General features: G+C 42.1%; 1 protein-coding gene across 11 annotated transcripts in view; it reads right to left on the bottom strand.

Annotated features, from left to right (window-relative positions):
- cep162 (centrosomal protein 162) overlaps positions 1–17,400 on the bottom strand; it is an 82,168-nt gene that overhangs the window by 30,820 nt on the left and 33,948 nt on the right. For all 11 annotated transcript variants that reach the window (XM_042106353.1, XM_042106343.1, XM_042106352.1 and 8 more), the window contains 5 exons: positions 8,117–8,254; positions 3,980–4,092; positions 3,133–3,238; positions 2,759–2,885; positions 364–527 (listed from right to left, as the gene is read on the bottom strand). In XM_042106353.1, coding sequence (XP_041962287.1) covers positions 364–527; positions 2,759–2,885; positions 3,133–3,238; positions 3,980–4,092; positions 8,117–8,254 — 648 coding nt within the window. The remainder of the gene's footprint in view (positions 1–363; positions 528–2,758; positions 2,886–3,132; positions 3,239–3,979; positions 4,093–8,116; positions 8,255–17,400) is intronic.

The following is a 17,400-nucleotide window of genomic DNA, read 5'->3' as shown; positions in this document are numbered from 1 at the left end:
GCTCTTGACACCGCAGCATCAGTTTTAGGGTGAGCCACGGTCAAGTCAGTAGCTGATCTCAAGACCCCCATTGTAGCTGTATCTACCAGCAGCTTCTGGCAGGCCAGGCATTCCCGAATGACAGCCCCATCAAGAGCTTCCCCCTTGGGTGATTGGTCATTATGACACTGCTTAAACAACAAATCTAATTGGACTGATGTCAGAACAAAAACTACATGTTATGTGTATTTAAATGGCCTATATCCTGTTTTCTCTGGTCATATTCCAAATAAGAAAGTGAGAAATAAACGCTATGATCCTTATACCATTGCTGAAACAAAACATGTAAGGTGCCGGAGACTTTTGCACAGTACTGTAGCTCACCTGTTCAGTGAGGACCTTGACCTCAGCGGTGGCTGCCCTCAGGCGGCCTGCGTCTCGGTCCAGCAGTTCCTGGTTCTCAGCATACCACTGGAGCCGCTTCCTCAGGGCAGCCACCTCCTCCTGATGCCTCTGCTCCTGCACCTTCATCTCAAAGCCCAGGTCACCTGTCACACACACATACAAACACACACACACACACACACACACAGCACATAAATGCAATAATATATTTTCTACATTATATATATTCTATACATTTTCTTTCTCAAACACACATCTGTGTGTGTGTGTGTGTGTGTATGTGTGTAAGAGAGACACACACACACACCCTGACATTTTATTTGAGGTTGAATAATATCTCCAATTGCTGGAAGAAAAACACACACACATGCACACACACACACACGCACAATGACCTCTTTCAATGGCAATCACAGCCTTACAGGCATCTGACTGATGCATCATGAATAGGAGTAACATTTTATATACTGAAACACATTTTCGCTTGATCAATGAATTCCTAATGATGTAACATACTGTACATTGTAACATATAGCGATAACCCATTATTCACCACATACCACATTGCAAATACATTCCAAAAGAGCTTTAACGTCACAGTCTTAATCTTGAATTCTGCACCTGTGTCCCTGTGTACCCCTTCCAAGCCCTACGCCGTCACTTGACGTACACCTCCACAGAATTGTAACTGTGTCGAGGCAATGCAGACCTTGCTGTGATTGGTCAACTCGCCCTGTGTGTTTATAGCCGACTGTTTCAAGAAGCCTACTATGGGTAGTAGCAACATGCTAGTTTGCGGACATAAGCTCAGACATATTTTAGTTACAATATCGGGGTTATCCGATTGTAGTTTCTGTTTGTCAGTAACGTTTTGAAATCAGCACTCTGCCAGAAGGCAGTACTTTGTGGGCAGTTGTGGGAAGTTTGCTTGCTAATATAACATGAACTGGCAGGCAGACACCTCAAACTTCGACCTCAATAAACTTATTTTCTAAATTACAATAACTAGGTTATTGGAATATATTGTGTTTATTTCTCGATAACTTTTTCAAAATCTAAGTAAGAAAAGGCCAAACAAATAACATTAATATTTCAACAGAAAAGGTTCACAACAGTGTCGAGGCAATGGCGCAGAAGCATAAATCAAGCTTTAAACGTTGTCATAGTGACAGCCACTTCTGGAGAGAGTGTTGTTGCAGCTGAATGCAGAGGTTCTGAGAACACCAGAGAATAATTTTGAATAATAATAATTTCAGGGATGCAAACACACGTGTGGGGAAAAAAGAGAGAACAGAAAATGGTCAAATTGACCCCAAGGATAACAGGAGGGTTATTTTACTAGATTAGAGTGGTTCTATTGTCATCTAAATGCAGTGTTTTGTTGGCTGTTCAAAGCATTTCACGTTCATCACTCGTGGTGTAGACCTACAGTATGTCTGGAGTGATCGCTGTCCCTTTAAATGTCTGGGACTTTAAATTACGTTTACCTCCGTGCTGTTTTTGTTGATGGACGGCGCCGTCTTTGATTCAGTTTTCCTACCATTTTAATAAATGACACACGCAAATTGCGTGGTTAAAGTAAGGAATTGTTTTCACTCGTTTTCTTGCAATTCCCACATAACATACTAGGCCTAGGTTACATTAAAAACATTTTTTGTCGGTTACTGTCTAGTTCGAACTTTGTTACTGACAGGCGAAATAGCCTAATTTTATCATTGTACGGTTCTGGATAATCAGTCAGATGGCAGCGCCAGCTGAACGAAAGCTTAGGCTACACACTAATCAAGTCCACAGTTGCGTGTTAAAACTTCCAGCTGAAGTAGCTATACTGAGGGTAAGATAGCGCAAACTGAGAGTTGCCTTCTAACGGAGTGAGTGTAGCCTATATTTTCTTAGCTGCTATCAGAACGATAGGCTACCGCTCCTTTGCTACATTATCAAGTATTATCAGATAAGTGGGGGTTATCAGAAGCACCGGACATTAACCAGCAGGCCCATATGAGAATCACTCTGGTTCCTCTGGTAGCCTGCGGTAGATGACTGGTAGCCTGCGGTAGAGTCGTCAGAAAGCATCCCTGATGATCAGACCCCCGACCCCCCCCCCCCCTGAAAAAAAAACTCTTCGAATCTGCACGATTCACACAAGTCACCCAAACTGACGTGAAAAAAGCGTGAGGCGCCGAAAAGCGCGCTGTTTGCATCCCTGAATAATACATTAAAAAAAAAAAAAAAACCTCAATGTGTAAGCATCAAATGTGAGTTGGAGTCAAACGATTGATGTTTTATTCTAATCTCATTCAAACTTGTGACAGCCCTAACACACACAATACCTATCTTCTCTATTTCACACACACACACACACACACCTTCTCACCTGAAGTGTGTAGAGTCTGGATCTTGGACAGGTCTCTCTCCTTCTTCATTATATCCAGGTCAACCTGCAAGGCTTGCTTCTCCTGCCGCAGTCTGCGAGCCTCCTCTTGAAGTCTGGCTTCTGCCCTCTACACACACACACACACTTTTTACAACTGTTTATAGAAATGCATGCCAAGTAACTTATTCTTTCATCTTTCCAGCGGGCGCAGTGCATAGACACCTGTAAGCACCCTGGTATAGTCCCACACATGCGCACAATGTGCATAGAGGAGCATACCACCTCCTTAAGGCTGCTCACAGTGCCAGTAGAAGCCACCAAGTTCCAACAAAGAGCCTCTCTCCCCTACTATATATACACGTAGTTCAACCCACCTCTAGTGTTTTCACTTGTGCCAGCAGCTCTGCCACATTGTAGCCTTCTTCGCTTGTGCCTACAACTCCCACCGTCCTTTGCACACTGTTCCGGCTCAGCTTATCCCTTTCAGAAACAGCACAAAGGGGGTGTTACACAGATCATAGCACAAAAATCGAAAAAGAAAATCAACTTGTGTCAGCCAGAATTGGCCGCCACTATGTCTGGAAAAGGTAATATCATATATTCATATTATAATACATATTATTATAATACAATGTTATAGGTTTATTATTAATATTTGGAAAACGTGTCAGTAATATGTTCAAATGAGAAAGTGATTTGGAGAGAGAGATATCTATTTATGTTCATAGTTCTTAGCATATGCTTTTGTAAGCCTGGGAACACCCAGACCTTCAAAATTGTATAATTGGGACGGGGTCTGGAAAAGGTTCCTTGACTTACTACTTCCAGCAGGGGCGTAACTGGCAGTGAAATTAAACTTAAATTGGTACAGTAAACTCTTACCAAATAGTTTCAAAAGTGTAGCATTCTTGTAAACAAAGGTTTTAAATTCAGTTGTTTACTCGATTCCAAAGAAATACACGTCCATTCCGGATTAGCGATTATATTTGCCCGCATGTGTTTTAGGGACATTGGAAATGAGTTTCAATGGCCACTTTGCCAGACGGACCTGCAAAGCAAATCCCAAACTGGCTGAAAGTTCATATGGGTATTCCCAGGCTAATGACTTTGTCCAAAGAAAATTCATTTTAGAATTGACGTGTATTTGTTTATTTTAAACCCACAACTCCGTGGCTTCCACTCGGCAGCCCAGTTCTATAACGGCACTCCAGCATCACCCACCTAGCAATGGCCAACTCATGGTGGAGTCTCTGGTTCTCGGTGAACATGGCCTCTTCGTTACGCTTGTTCTGCGCCTGAAGGGCCTTTACCTGCAGATAGAGCTTCTCATTTTCCTGAGTAACACACACACACACACACACACACACACACACACACACACACAAAGCAGACAAGTCAAATACACTCATTTTCACTTTGAGGACTTAGCAGAGATGAAGCCTGAGGACACTGTTAATCACCATGCTCTGAATGGGCAGCAGAGTAAGGAAGCAGGGATAAGCACACTAATGAGCCCTCATTAGACAAGCGGCAATAACATTACACTGTACTCTGTCTCATCTCATATGCATACTGTATTTGTGATTTTTACCCCAATTTAATACACTCGTTGAAGGATAAAAACTTGGTTCACACCAATTAGTCATAGACAACTGTGATATCCAAGAAACAGATATCCGTTCAGATATCCCCTCCAACATGCCTCCTGTATATCTATTTGAATATGAATGTTTTCTGTTTGTCAATGGAAGACCCAGTCTTGTCATTAAGAATGTGATGATGGTATGGAGTATGGAGTTTTCACAAAGAGTCTAAGCTGCACGCTTCTGCTACATGGACTTGTGATTCATGCAGTGCATACATAGTCATACATCGATCTTTATACAACAATTGGGTTCTATGGAACTATTTATTTGTTTCTGATTGGCCGAGAGACATTCCATGAGTTGGAATATCCCTGGACATTTCAACTCCGACTCAGCACAGCTAATAATAAATCACTCAATGCGAAGATTTGACACAATGTTCTCATCCCAGCTCTCCACTATTTCAAGCAATGGGTTACTCCTTTAGCAAACCATAACGAAACAGTGCTTCACCACATCTGTGGATTAAGCCACACGGTCAACTCAATGTAAGTAAGATAAACGAGGATGCTCTCAGCATTGCCAGCATTGTGTATAATATAATTGTCACTTGGAGGAGACTTGTAGATAACTAACGTTAGCATAATTAGCTAACCGCTACTAACGTGCTAGCAACCCCACTCTCACTCGTGCTATATTGCTTAATTGTCCTTTTGAGTATGAAGAGTACTTTGTTAACTCTTTTAATTATGTTCTTTTCATGTTCTTTTAATTGCACTTCACTATTTTTTTGTACGTAATGTGCCATCAACTTGCCTTGCAAGTTTACCTTTGAATAAACTGAGACAAAATCCTGGTGCACCAAGTGGCTTTGGTGTGCCTGGATTCAAATTCTAGGTGTGCACTGAGGAATTGCCCCAGATTTCAATGAGGAATAGTCCTCATAGCTCAACCGCCAGTATGCTCCATACATAGGCATGAAAGCAAGCCTACTTCTGAGAAAATCACTGATGCATAATTCAGTGGATTACATTTGGTGGTTTGAAAATGATAGCAGGGCAGACAAAACCATTAATAGCAATAGTCTGAAACCTGATGAAATGCAAAAAACTAACTGGGCTACATTCAATATTTTAGTTATTCTATATTTTCTCCAAGCAAACTCATCTGCTGTGACCGACTGCTGTGCAGGCTCTGTTGACAGGCTTCAGTGGTGGAATCTGTTGCGGCAGCCACACAAATAAACAATGGCAAAAAGCCAAGGCCAACATTCACTTCCATCCCTGCCACCCAATGTTTGCTTGGGTTAGTGCAGCCCTGTTGCGTTCGATCCAGCAGCTGACGCTCCCCCTTATTATGGCTGTTTTTTCCATTCAGTTCACCTGTCTATTCTGGTCCATATTTACTCCATAATTTCGCTTAGAGATATTTACTGTGTGAGTGTCAGAGAGTGAGAGAAAGGGAGGGAGGAAACGAGATAGCAATATGAGGGGGAAATAAATGGATAGAAAAACAGTGAGACAATCAAGGAGAAAAAAACAAGAAATACTAGCATGAATGCAAGAAAAGAAAAGAAAAGCAACAAAGAAACAAAAAAAAGAAACGGAGAAGGAAAAGAAGATAGTGGGAGGAATAGAGAATAGAGAAACGAGAGCTTTCACAACACCACTATTGATGAAAGAGATTGTGTCTATGAGCAGGCAGGTGGCAGAAAGAAAGGCTGGTGCAGAGCCGAGCAGAGAGGAGCGGAGAGGAGAGGGGAGGTGTGGAGAGGAGAGGAGAGGAGAGGAGAGGGGAGGAGAGGAGAGGTGTGGAGAGGAGAGGAGAGGAGAGGAGCGGGGAGGAGAGGGGAGGTGTGGAGCGGGGAGGAGAGGGGAGGAGAGGAGAGGGGAGGAGAGGAGAGGGGAGGGGAGGAGAGGGGAGGTGTGGAGAGGAGAGGAGAGGAGAGGAGAGGAGAGGAGAGGAGCGGAGAGGGGAGGTGTGGAGAGGAGAGGAGAGGAGAGGAGAGGTGTGGAGAGGAGAGGAGAGGAGAGGAGCGGGGAGGAGAGGGGAGGTGTGGAGCGGGGAGGAGAGGGGAGGAGAGGAGAGGGGAGGGGAGGAGAGGGGAGGTGTGGAGAGGAGAGGAGAGGAGAGGAGCGGGGAGGAGAGGGGAGGTGTGGAGCGGGGAGGAGAGGGGAGGAGAGGAGAGGGGAGGTGTGGAGAGGAGCGGAGAAGAGAGGAGAGGAGAGGAGAGGAGAGGAGGGGAGGCTGCTGACAGCACGTGGCCCAGGTGTGTGCAGCTCCAGCAGAACCGCTGACAGATTGTTTAGATTTTAACATGTAAATGAGAACTCCGAGAAGAAAATAACGAGAAAAGCCAACATTTACATTACATGCCCATAGGTAGACCTGTGAAACATACAATAATAAATATTGAATATTGTTATATTGTATTATAATAAATGTGCAATAGGCAGAATTTAAGTATGGCTGCATTTTACATTTTTACAGATTAAAATGACATAGACCTAACAGTAGGCCTACTAGCTGTTTAGAGTTAATGCTATGTTTAGCCTAATTGAATAACGGAGGAGGAGACATTTTCAGACCTGCCAACCTTGAAAAAAAAAAAAAAAAACATTGAGTAGCCTACTACCTCAAACCAGGGGAAAAAAAGGCTCACGTTGGCCTTCATGTATGCAGCCAAAAACCAGACAATCAACATAAATGTTAACTATCTGTTTTACAGCCTAATGCTGAGCTATGAAAATCACTGGTGTGCTGGGACTGAGGATGAGACACACGGGAAATATAATGCTAACTGAAATAACTTTCCCAGACAACATTAAACTATTATGCCAAGGTACAATAAATCGCACACAGATTCTTTTTGTTTCGCAAAAAAGAATTCAAAACGGCCAGCTGCGGGAACGTGAATTTGCGAGTGGGCTAACACTTGTTAAGCGCACCTCTGCAAGTCTTTCATTTACCCCACCGAGGGCAGAAGAAAAGTAGCCAAACAATGTGCATACAATGAGATACACTTTAGTGTAGTAGCATTGGGGATGTGTTTGCTCACTCACTCACACACACACACACTACTCACTCACATGCACACACACAAAAACGCTCTCCAACCCTCCATCTGTTTTCCCCTCATGGCCGCACGCTGCCTTTGAGTGAGTCAGCGGCGCTTCTCCCAGGTCTCATTATTATTCATGCATCAGACAGACAGACAGAGACAGATAGATACTGTAGATACTTTATCCCCAAGGGGAAATTCAAGTGCATCACACTTGCGCCAGTATTTGAACAGTTTTTGCATTGCCAATTAAACTTTGACATATGGACACTCTGACAGGGATGTACTATTCCTTTGGCTGAGGGCAAAGACTCGCTGAATTTTATAAGTATAAGTATATATACTCTTTTGATCCCGTGAGGGAAATTTGGTCTCTGCATTTTTCCCAATCCGTGAATTAGTGAAACACACTCAGCACACAGTGAACACACAGTGAGGTGAAGCACACACTAATCCAACAACAGCGGCGCTAACCAGTAGGCCACGGCTGCCCCTTTTAAACTGTATGATCAACCCTCCTCTTTCATGTATCCTAGTTCAAAGTGAGGTTGTAGAATCCCTTTCAATAAAAAACGCATTTATTGTTTCACTAAAGTCTCCTATTGCACTGCAGCTTGAATGCTATTTGCATTTGTAAGCTTATACAGTCTATGTTTGTAAGTGGCTTTTGGTTAAACGGTCAGCTAAATGAATGCCTGTAAATGCAGTCACCTGATGGTAGCCTTGCAGTAGGGTCTCCTGCTCTCTCACTTCCTTCTCCAGGTGCCGAAGCTTCTCCTCGGACACCCGGTCCCCCGTCTGGCCTGTACTCTGTGCTCCTGGCTGGCTCGCCTCCTCTGCTTGTCGAAGCTAAGGAGAGAGTCGAGGGAGAAACACAGATGTTTAACAAGAAGAGACGGGCAATAAATAGGGTCAGAGAGAGCGTCACAGAAGGGGTCAGGAGGACAGAGAGAAAAAGAGGGGGCGAGGTATGCTTTAATAATATGGTAAACCCTGGAATAAAAGACAAAAATCAACAACAACAGTGTTAAAATCCTATGCCCTGTCTATGAACTGCTGCTGTTGCAATCAACTGCATTAGAGACTGTCTCAACCTCTACATCTGACATGATTAGCAGAGAGACAGACTGAGAGAGATAGAGATGTGTGTGTGTGTGTGTGTGTGTGTGTGTGTGTGTGTGTGTGTGTGTGTGAAACCCATTAGTATGGTGGAGATATTGCTGTCACAGTGAGAGCAAAACACATCAAGCACAAGCAGCTTATTAGGACAGGACAAAGCATAACAATCCCAGCCAAATCAACACATTACCGTATTTTCCAGACTCTAAGTGGCACTTTTTTTCAGTTTGGCTGGTCCTGTGACTTATATATGAAAAAGATTATATAATTGAACATGTTTTTAAATGTTAATTTATATTAACTGACATGAACCATACATGTACATGAAACATTACCGTCTACAGCCTAGAGAGAGCGCTCTCAAATGCACAAGTCCTGTGCACTTTCAGTCAGAGATTAGTGCTTGTGCTATGCCTGAAACACACGTGCACTTAAATCCTCAAATGGCCGGGATTCTATTTATAGCCGGGCCTCAGATTCGGACAAATAAAAGCCAGTATAATTTTGTTTCAATTCCCGGTCATCTACTTCCTGAATTTTTGGTCAACGATACCCGGGACACCGAACCACCGGGGCACATGAAATTTGGTGGGTATGTAGCCCCACTAGACTTTTGCGGAAAAATTTTGTTTCGTCCCCGGGGCCACTCCCCCCCCCCCCCCCCCCCCCCTGCTGGGCCCCCCGAACCGCAAAAAAGGCAGTTTTTCCTAAATAACTACCTGAACCGTGGCACTGAGGATGAAGAATCTTTTATGGTATGTTGGTCTCAAGGGCCCACATCAATCTGGCCCATAATCACTCATTTGTGATTTGCAACCCCCCCGGTAAAAAATGAAAATGCAATATTAATCTGCTTTAATCGCCCCTATCTTCAGTTAAGATGTTCAGAACTGCACCAAAATTAGGTTATGTGTACATTTAGTGACTGTACACTCATTGGCCTGTAGATGGCGGTGCACACATATACACATGCACACACACACAGGAACCCACATACTATCGGTATTAGAACGGCCACAAATTCAGTAGGATTAAAAGAAAGCCAAAATAAATATTCATCATCATCATCATAGCTGCATTTCCAGTATTGGCGATAAGTAGTTGTTTGTCCACTAGATGGCGCGTCGTTGCAGTGAGACGTAATTTTGTTGGAAGTTAAAAGTGGGTTGGAAAAACAATGGACGCTTCATACAAGGAGTGTAATTTACCGCAGAGAACGTCTAATAAGGATAGGATGATGTTCACATGAAATGTAATTTCCATTTCTTCTTGAAGCCGAAATAAATCTGTTTATCGGACATGCTTGGTTTTTACTGCAGGTACGTTAATCTTATAATATCAATAAGGACCTAGGTAATGTTACCGTTAGCGTTGGTTGAGTGATGGAGGCCAATTTGATTGATTGCATTTGTAGAAAACTATAAATGCGGTTATACCAAGCAAATTGATAGCAGCACTGTAATTGTATCTTTCAACTGTCACTGTCACTGTCACCAACGTTACACCGGTCTGATACAGTTTTGCCTATACATGCCTGAGACTGAGACGCCTGTTTATTTTGTTTTAAGTGCGTGCAGGGTGTGAGGGGAATCGATGTGCTTTGATTCCAGCTTGGTAGTTGTAGTCTGTGAAATTAAAAAGCACGTGTGTGTGAAGTATCCAAACAATGACACCTTCATTTCATTATGGCTGCTTTAGCAACACACCTTAAGCTACTGTGTAGTGGGTCCCATTTAGAAGCGGCTACTTCATTCGCGTTTTCCTTGACTCATGGAGCTGCGTGAATTTTATTACAACTTTTCGACATGATATGGCAGTTTAAGTCCGCTTGATACTGTAAGGCGTAAGCCATTGGTTTCCAAAGGAGATTTTATTTGTGTCGCCAGCATAGACAATTTATGTTGTAAATAGGCCTACCTTATAAGCCTACCTGTAGCTTATAGGGAAGCTAACAGCTTTCTATTAGGATCTAGTTTGTTAGTTACAGTTTTGTCATAACTCCCTGATGCATTTTTGCATTTAGAATAGCCAGAGCGTGGATATCTCAATCGGAAAATTAAACAATATCGGGTGCCTATGGACTAGGCTGGGTGAACCCAGCCTGATCTGCCCGCTATTTATTTTTTGATTTCTTAAAAGATTGAACTTGGTCTGGTGAAAGCCAGACTAGCCATGGACCTCAGTTACACAATGCAAGGGAACATGAATCAGCCTATATTTGTACGAACAATAACGGACAACAGCTCTTCAACTTTGGCCCGTTAAATGTGTATGAACAGTCTAGCGACGCATTTCATCAAGGCCCATTTGGACATGTCAGTTATTTGCACCACTGTTAGATGTAAAACAGCATTTCGTTTCAGACTACTGTTACTTAATTTGTGCATTAACAATAACGTTTCAGACTACTGTTACTTCATTTGTGCATTGACAATAAAGTATTACATGAACTAAAGATGACTAAAATCTTATGTAGAAGAAGAAACATTCACAAAAAATCCATCCATCCAAAAATGACCTTTGTTTTTGATAGCTGTTGAAAACGGCATGGAACTGACAGAGATGTTTTTGTTTAAAAATAAATAAATGAATAAATAAATAACATTATGCTGATACCTTTTGCTTTTCCCAAATACAATGTAGCCTACAGGTGTAAGTGACCTTACTGTACATAAATCCAGTTGCAATGGATGAACTGTGATGAACTGCCCTACTTGTGATTGTTTAGAGATTTTAAAGGTTTTATAACAATGCTACATCTTCTTTGGCTATTCTACAATCTATTCACCTTTTCAGCACCAGTAGGCTACTTTCTGTGCAGCCGCACACACACACACTCAGGCATGCCATACAAGCATACACAAAAGTTTCAAGAGCGGGGGATGGAGTAAAATATGGAGACAAATTGAAGTGTGATTTATTTTCGCGGAACGGATGTACAGGACTGAGCGGCGGTCATATTTAAGTATAAGTATATATACTTTTTTGATCCTGTGAGGGAAATTTGGTCTCTGCATTTAACGCAATCGGTGAATTAGTAAAACACAAACAGCACACAGTGAACACACAGTGAGGTGAAGCACACACTAATCCCGGTGCAGTGAGCTGCCTGTTTCAACGGCGGCGCTCGGGGAGCACTGCCGAGCAGTGAGGGGTTAGGTGCCTTGCTCAAGGGCACTTCAGCCGCGTCCCACTGGTCGGGGCTTGAACCGGTTACAAGTCCAGGGTTACAAGTCCAGAGTGCTAACCAGTGGGCTACGGCTGCCCCCAATATTTTGTACCGCTATGCGGTACATCTAGTTAATAATTTATATTGTTGGTTGGTTTAATATTGTTGCCAATGAAAAGTCATCTTCCCACACCATGAGTCTCCAACACGTTGCTCTCAAGCTACCAGTCGCACGCAGCCCCTTTCTGAGCTAGAGGCTGAAGCAATAACCTACATTTAAACACAATTGTTGCTACCAGGCATCAGCCTACGAATTTTATAAAAAAAAGTAAATCATGCATAATTTAAAAAATAACTAAATTTAGGCTGATGTCTTAGACCTCTTTGGAAATCCCAACACTCTTTCATACATGAAACTTAATAGCGAACCATTAAATACCCCACAGATTTCAGTGGTCATCAGTCCCGATATTTAGCAATATAATCAAACACTCCAAACGTAAATCAAATCTCAAATTGAACATCTTCTGCTTTTGATATAGCCTACCGGTATGCCGCTCCAAATGAAAAGTAGGCCTATGTCTCACAATAAAACGCAAGAAATAAAGGCCTATAGCTGATCGCTGTTTTGCTACTAATTATCTTTCACGTAATGAATATGCACAGAAAGTGAAAGTAGGCCTACTATGCGCTCCGTGTAGCTGTCTGTTCACATCCGCAATCGATTATAACGTTCCTCAAATGGAGAACACATCCATGTTCTCTCGCGTTATAGGCTGTCATGCTTCTGTGTTTGCAAAATTCCTGACGGTTCCTGATCGCTAAACTTTTGTCGATAGCGTTTGATGCAGAAGCACCTATAATTTGACTTCAGCGGTGACAAATCCTGCTATGAGAGAGAGAGCAACGAGAGAGAGAGGCAGCCCCAAAGTGGTCCTGCGCGCGCGTGTGTCTCTGCATAGAGTTGGTCCGTCCAGTCAATAGTCCCACATTCAGGCCGCTCCATTATTAGATTAATGTCAGACAGCGCTGTAAAATCTGTGGGAATTTATCGCATTATAATGGCTAGAGTTGCGGGACTTTTATTAGTATGCTCAATACTTAGTAATAATTTATGCGCAATACCCGCAATCCCGCGCTGAAATTTAGGCTGTGGTTAAATGCGCATCTTTTTTTCTCTCGCTCTTTTTCTCTCAGCATGTTCTGCTGCAGTTTGTGCCAATATATCGTCCAAAATGCTTGATTGCATTGCATTCTCCACATTTTTAGCTACATTTTAATTTACCACATCAGCATTTTTGTTCAGTGAATCTTTTGTAAATTGCTTTACAATAGCGTCGGGGCCACTATTCACTCAGTCATCTTCAACATTCCCTGTAGAATTCTCAATATTTTTGGCCTCAATGTGTCCAGTTACATAGTCTGTCTGTTCTTAGTCTTGGATTTTGTGAAATAAATTTCTAAATATCACCTGCTTGCTGCAGCTTCGGTCTGCACGTCCTTTTAAAATCGCATCTTTTTCTCTCTCAAGCATTTAATCTGCTGCCGGCTTGTCTCTCCACATCGTCCAAAATGCTTGATTGCATTGCATTCTCCACATTTTTAGCTAAATTTTCATGCATCACATCAGCATTTTTGTTCATTGAATCTTTTGTAAATTGCTTTACAATTACCGTCGGGCCCATAGGCCTATTACCTGGCTTGCCTCAGCTTCGGTCACGTCCTTTTAAAACCGTCTTTTTCTCTATCGTGAGAGTTTAATCTGCTCGTGAGAGTTTAATCTGCTGCCAGCTTGTTACTCCACATCGCTCCCAAAATGCTTCATTGCATTGCATTCTCCACATTTTTAAGCTACATTTTCATGTATCATATCAGCATTTTTGTTCAGTGAATCTTTTGTAAATTGCTTTACAATTACCTTCGGGCCTAAGCCTATCAACTGGCTTGCTTCAGTCACGTCTAAAACTGCATCTTTTTCTCTCTCGTGAGCATTTAATCTGCTGCCAGCTTGTGACTCCACATCGCCCAAAATGCTTGATTGCATTGTATTCTCCACATTTTAGATACATTTTGGTGTACCACATGGCATTTTCTTTCAGTAGATCTTTTACTTTGCAATTACCTTCCTGCCCTTCATTAACATTAATCTTCTTGGCCTCAATAATCTAGTTACAGTCTCTGTTTTTGGTTTTGGATTTTGTTAAATACATTTCTAAATAAATGCGATTTATAGTCCGGTGCGACTATAAGTCGATATGTTTTTTTCTTGTTCATGAAGCATTTTTTGACTGATGCGACTTATACTCAGGAGCGACTTATAGTCCGGAAAATACGGTACTTAAGGTAGCTTCAATCAAAAGATTAGTACTCCAGGCACTCTCCTTCCAGTCAAGGAATTAAAGTTTAAAAAACATTTATTTAAATCATGAGGTACCGAAGTAAAAACGCCAACAGGTTTCAGCCGTCTAGGCCTTCATCAGGGTGTGGTCAAAAAAAAAAAAAAAAAAAAACTTTTTTTATTTTAAAGTGCACCCCTTTATCTGGAGACAAGACGATCAGAGCACTCGGTAACTTCTCCTTTTGTCTAAGCAAAAAAATGCATGTATAATTTGTGGGGGAGCCGTGGCCTACTGGTTAATGTGTGCTTCACCTCACTGTGTGTTCACTGTGTGCTGTGTGTGTTTCACTAATTCACAGATTGGGATAAATGCAGAGACCAAATTTCCCTTACGGATCAAAAGAGTATATATACTTATGCTAACATTACTTAAGGTACATAGAAGGTAGATTTGCAATTTGGTTACTGAGCTCAATTTCCAACAACTTCTCTGCTAAACTAAATCACAGAGTGTGAGTGTAACTCCAGCGAAAAACACATCAAATAAGCCGTGGAGACAGTATTTTTTTTTTTTGATCAACCACTACAGAGCTTGCTCCGGTATACACTATAGCCTCAAATCGCAAACAGTGGATTAGCTAAGGGCGGTAAGCTAAACACCTCCCAAAAAAGCATTTAACCCTGTAATATTGTTCAAAACAATTGTTATTGTTCAAAGCTTGCTCAGGTACAGTAGTCTGGTTTTCACCAGACCAAGCTCAATCTTTTAAGATTGAACATTGGTCTGGGGAGTCCGCTATGTATTTTCTACTGCACACGAGGTGTGATCAGCGGGCATAGTTGAAATGACTCCGTACGCAATTGGATAGCCATTCACCAATCTGACCAATGAACCGGGTGACGTTTGCAGAGTGACGCGAAAACTCCAGGCTCTCCCGCTATCGTCATCGTTTTAAACCTGTCAATAGTGCACCAGGTGGATAAGCCAGCTTGTGATTGGTCCAGGCAAAATTGTAACGGAAGCAACAGAAAAAGATGCACAGGTTTCCAGCCTGAGCTGCAGGGCGAAAAAGAAATTGCCGGCAGATCAGGCTGGGTTCATCCAGCCTAGCTCAGGGTCCCTACACATAAAACGAAGCACCCACAACAAAGTTAGCGAACCCGGAGTTTACTGCTAATACACTGAACATATTTATTTCATTTATATTACTGATATTATGAAGGGTGCCAAGACTTTTGACCGTGTCAGTTTGACAGTATTCATTTCCCACAGCATTTTGCCGATATTTTGTGTTGAATTTAGGGAAACCATTTGTTGTTTCAGTTGTGTTGAGCTATTGAAATGGTCCTGGTTGGTTTGTTTTCTCAAAAAAACTAAAACTTTGAAACTTTTTTTGAGCGTGTTTCTACTTATCTCAATAAGGAAAAAAATAAGCCGATGTTAAGTACAAATATGTCTTCTGAAGGCCTAAACAGAGCCCAGCCAAAAACACCAATACAATTTTGATCACCTTTGAGGGACAGCTATGATGATGCAGGATCCAGACCCAACATGACAATTTTGCTACATACTATTCCTATTTATGTACCAGCATGCACAATTTGAGCCTCCTACTGTACATGGTTTAGTTATTGAGCTATGGGCTTGTGAACTTTGACAAAAAAGAGGCCAAACAAAATCGGCACCCCCCTCCACCCATAAACTGTCTGTGACTTGGAAAGTATGGATCTTACATAAAAGTAATTTTACAGTGTGTCTCCTGGGTAACATGTACACCTGGTCATTTTTTCAGAATTTTTTGAGACCTAAGTGCGTGGGCCCTGGTTTAATTGATGTGGAATGACACAAAAGTGTGTGTATTTTGCTTAAAAACCAACATTTCTAAAGGGGTGTCAATACTTTTGTCAGTGACTGTATATATCTTGTCCTGTCTATACTTTGTACATCACATTGCACTTTTCTGCTTTTTTGCACTTCTGGTTAGACGCAACTGCATTTCGTTGTCTTTGTACTTCTACTCTGCACAATGACAATAAAGTTGAATCTAATCTAATCTAATCTACATGCCCACCAAGTTTCATGTGCCCCGGGAATCGTTGACCAAAAATTGATGGGCAAAACATACTGCATATGACCGCAACTTTAAAATGCAGTGGAGGTTTTGGTTAGCGTGTCTTCCTGCATTTGTTTTGTTAACCAGGGCTTCAGTGTTTTACAGACAATGAATGATCAGATGTAAATGCCAGAGAACAGTGTGTTCTATAATCCTGCCCGCTGCTGTCACTCTCTGCCTCTATCAGCTGCTGATGCTACTTATTTTATTTGCCTCACTTTTCCACACCAACCCAAACTCCTGGGTTTTTCTACATTGTGTGTTGCACACACATGTGTTCTGAACATATTAAAGTTACATAGCATGGGTGGGCATGTTTTATTCCATTTCAGGAAGGATGACCTTGTTATACAAAGAGCATATTTGTGTGTTTGTGTGTGTGTGTGTTTGTGTGTGTGTGTGTGTGTGTGTGTGTGTGTGTGTGTGTGTGTGTGTGTGTACATATCTCTTCCACTTTGTTGTGACTTATGGTTGTCTGTCTCGTCCTGATATGTATATTTATTGTGCTATTGTATTTTATTTTATGTATGAACTATTGTATGTCATGCTCCTTGAGACCAAAGCACATTCCTCCTATATGAAAACATACTTGGCAATAAACCTGCTTCTGATGTGTATGTGTATGTGTGAGAGAGTGTGTGTGTGTGTGTGTGTATTCCCGACATGATTCGTACACTTATCTTGGACACAGATTTAACGTTGCTGGGACCAACAAATACAGGACATAATTACTGAATACACCATAAGGTTGCAAAAAATTGACAAATCCCCCTTGCCACTGCTTATGAAAATAGATGCAATCAGACAGATAGCTCTATCAAAAGTGCAACACTTCTTCGCCAGTGTGCATATATCAAGGAAAGTTTTGCAAGACTTAAACAACAAAGCTTAAGACAGTGAGAGGATGGCTCGGTCTGAACAGTCACACAACCCGCGATGTCATTCATCACAGCAGACGTGAAGGGGGCCCAGGAGTTCCAGACTTTGAGTGGACTTCCATCACCACTAGGCTGTCGCATCTGCTAAGCATGCTAAACAATGACGATAGCACCGTAAGAGAAATGGCCCGTGCTTCCCTTTTTCTCGACCTTGGGAGGCGCAAAGTCCCCTTCGGCCGAGAATCTGAACCCAGCTTTCTAGGATTCCGTAAGAAAGCGAACGGTAAACTCAACACCCATGCCACCGGTTTATGGGTCAGATCGGACTGACCTGATCTCAACGATCTCTGCAACTGGACTGGTGTTGACTTGCAGTG

This window comes from Alosa sapidissima, chromosome 10, assembly GCF_018492685.1.
Source record: "Alosa sapidissima isolate fAloSap1 chromosome 10, fAloSap1.pri, whole genome shotgun sequence".
Lineage (NCBI taxonomy): Eukaryota > Metazoa > Chordata > Actinopteri > Clupeiformes > Clupeidae > Alosa > Alosa sapidissima.
Note: the sequence above shows the minus strand (reverse complement) of the source record. Positions and strands in the feature narration are given on the sequence as shown.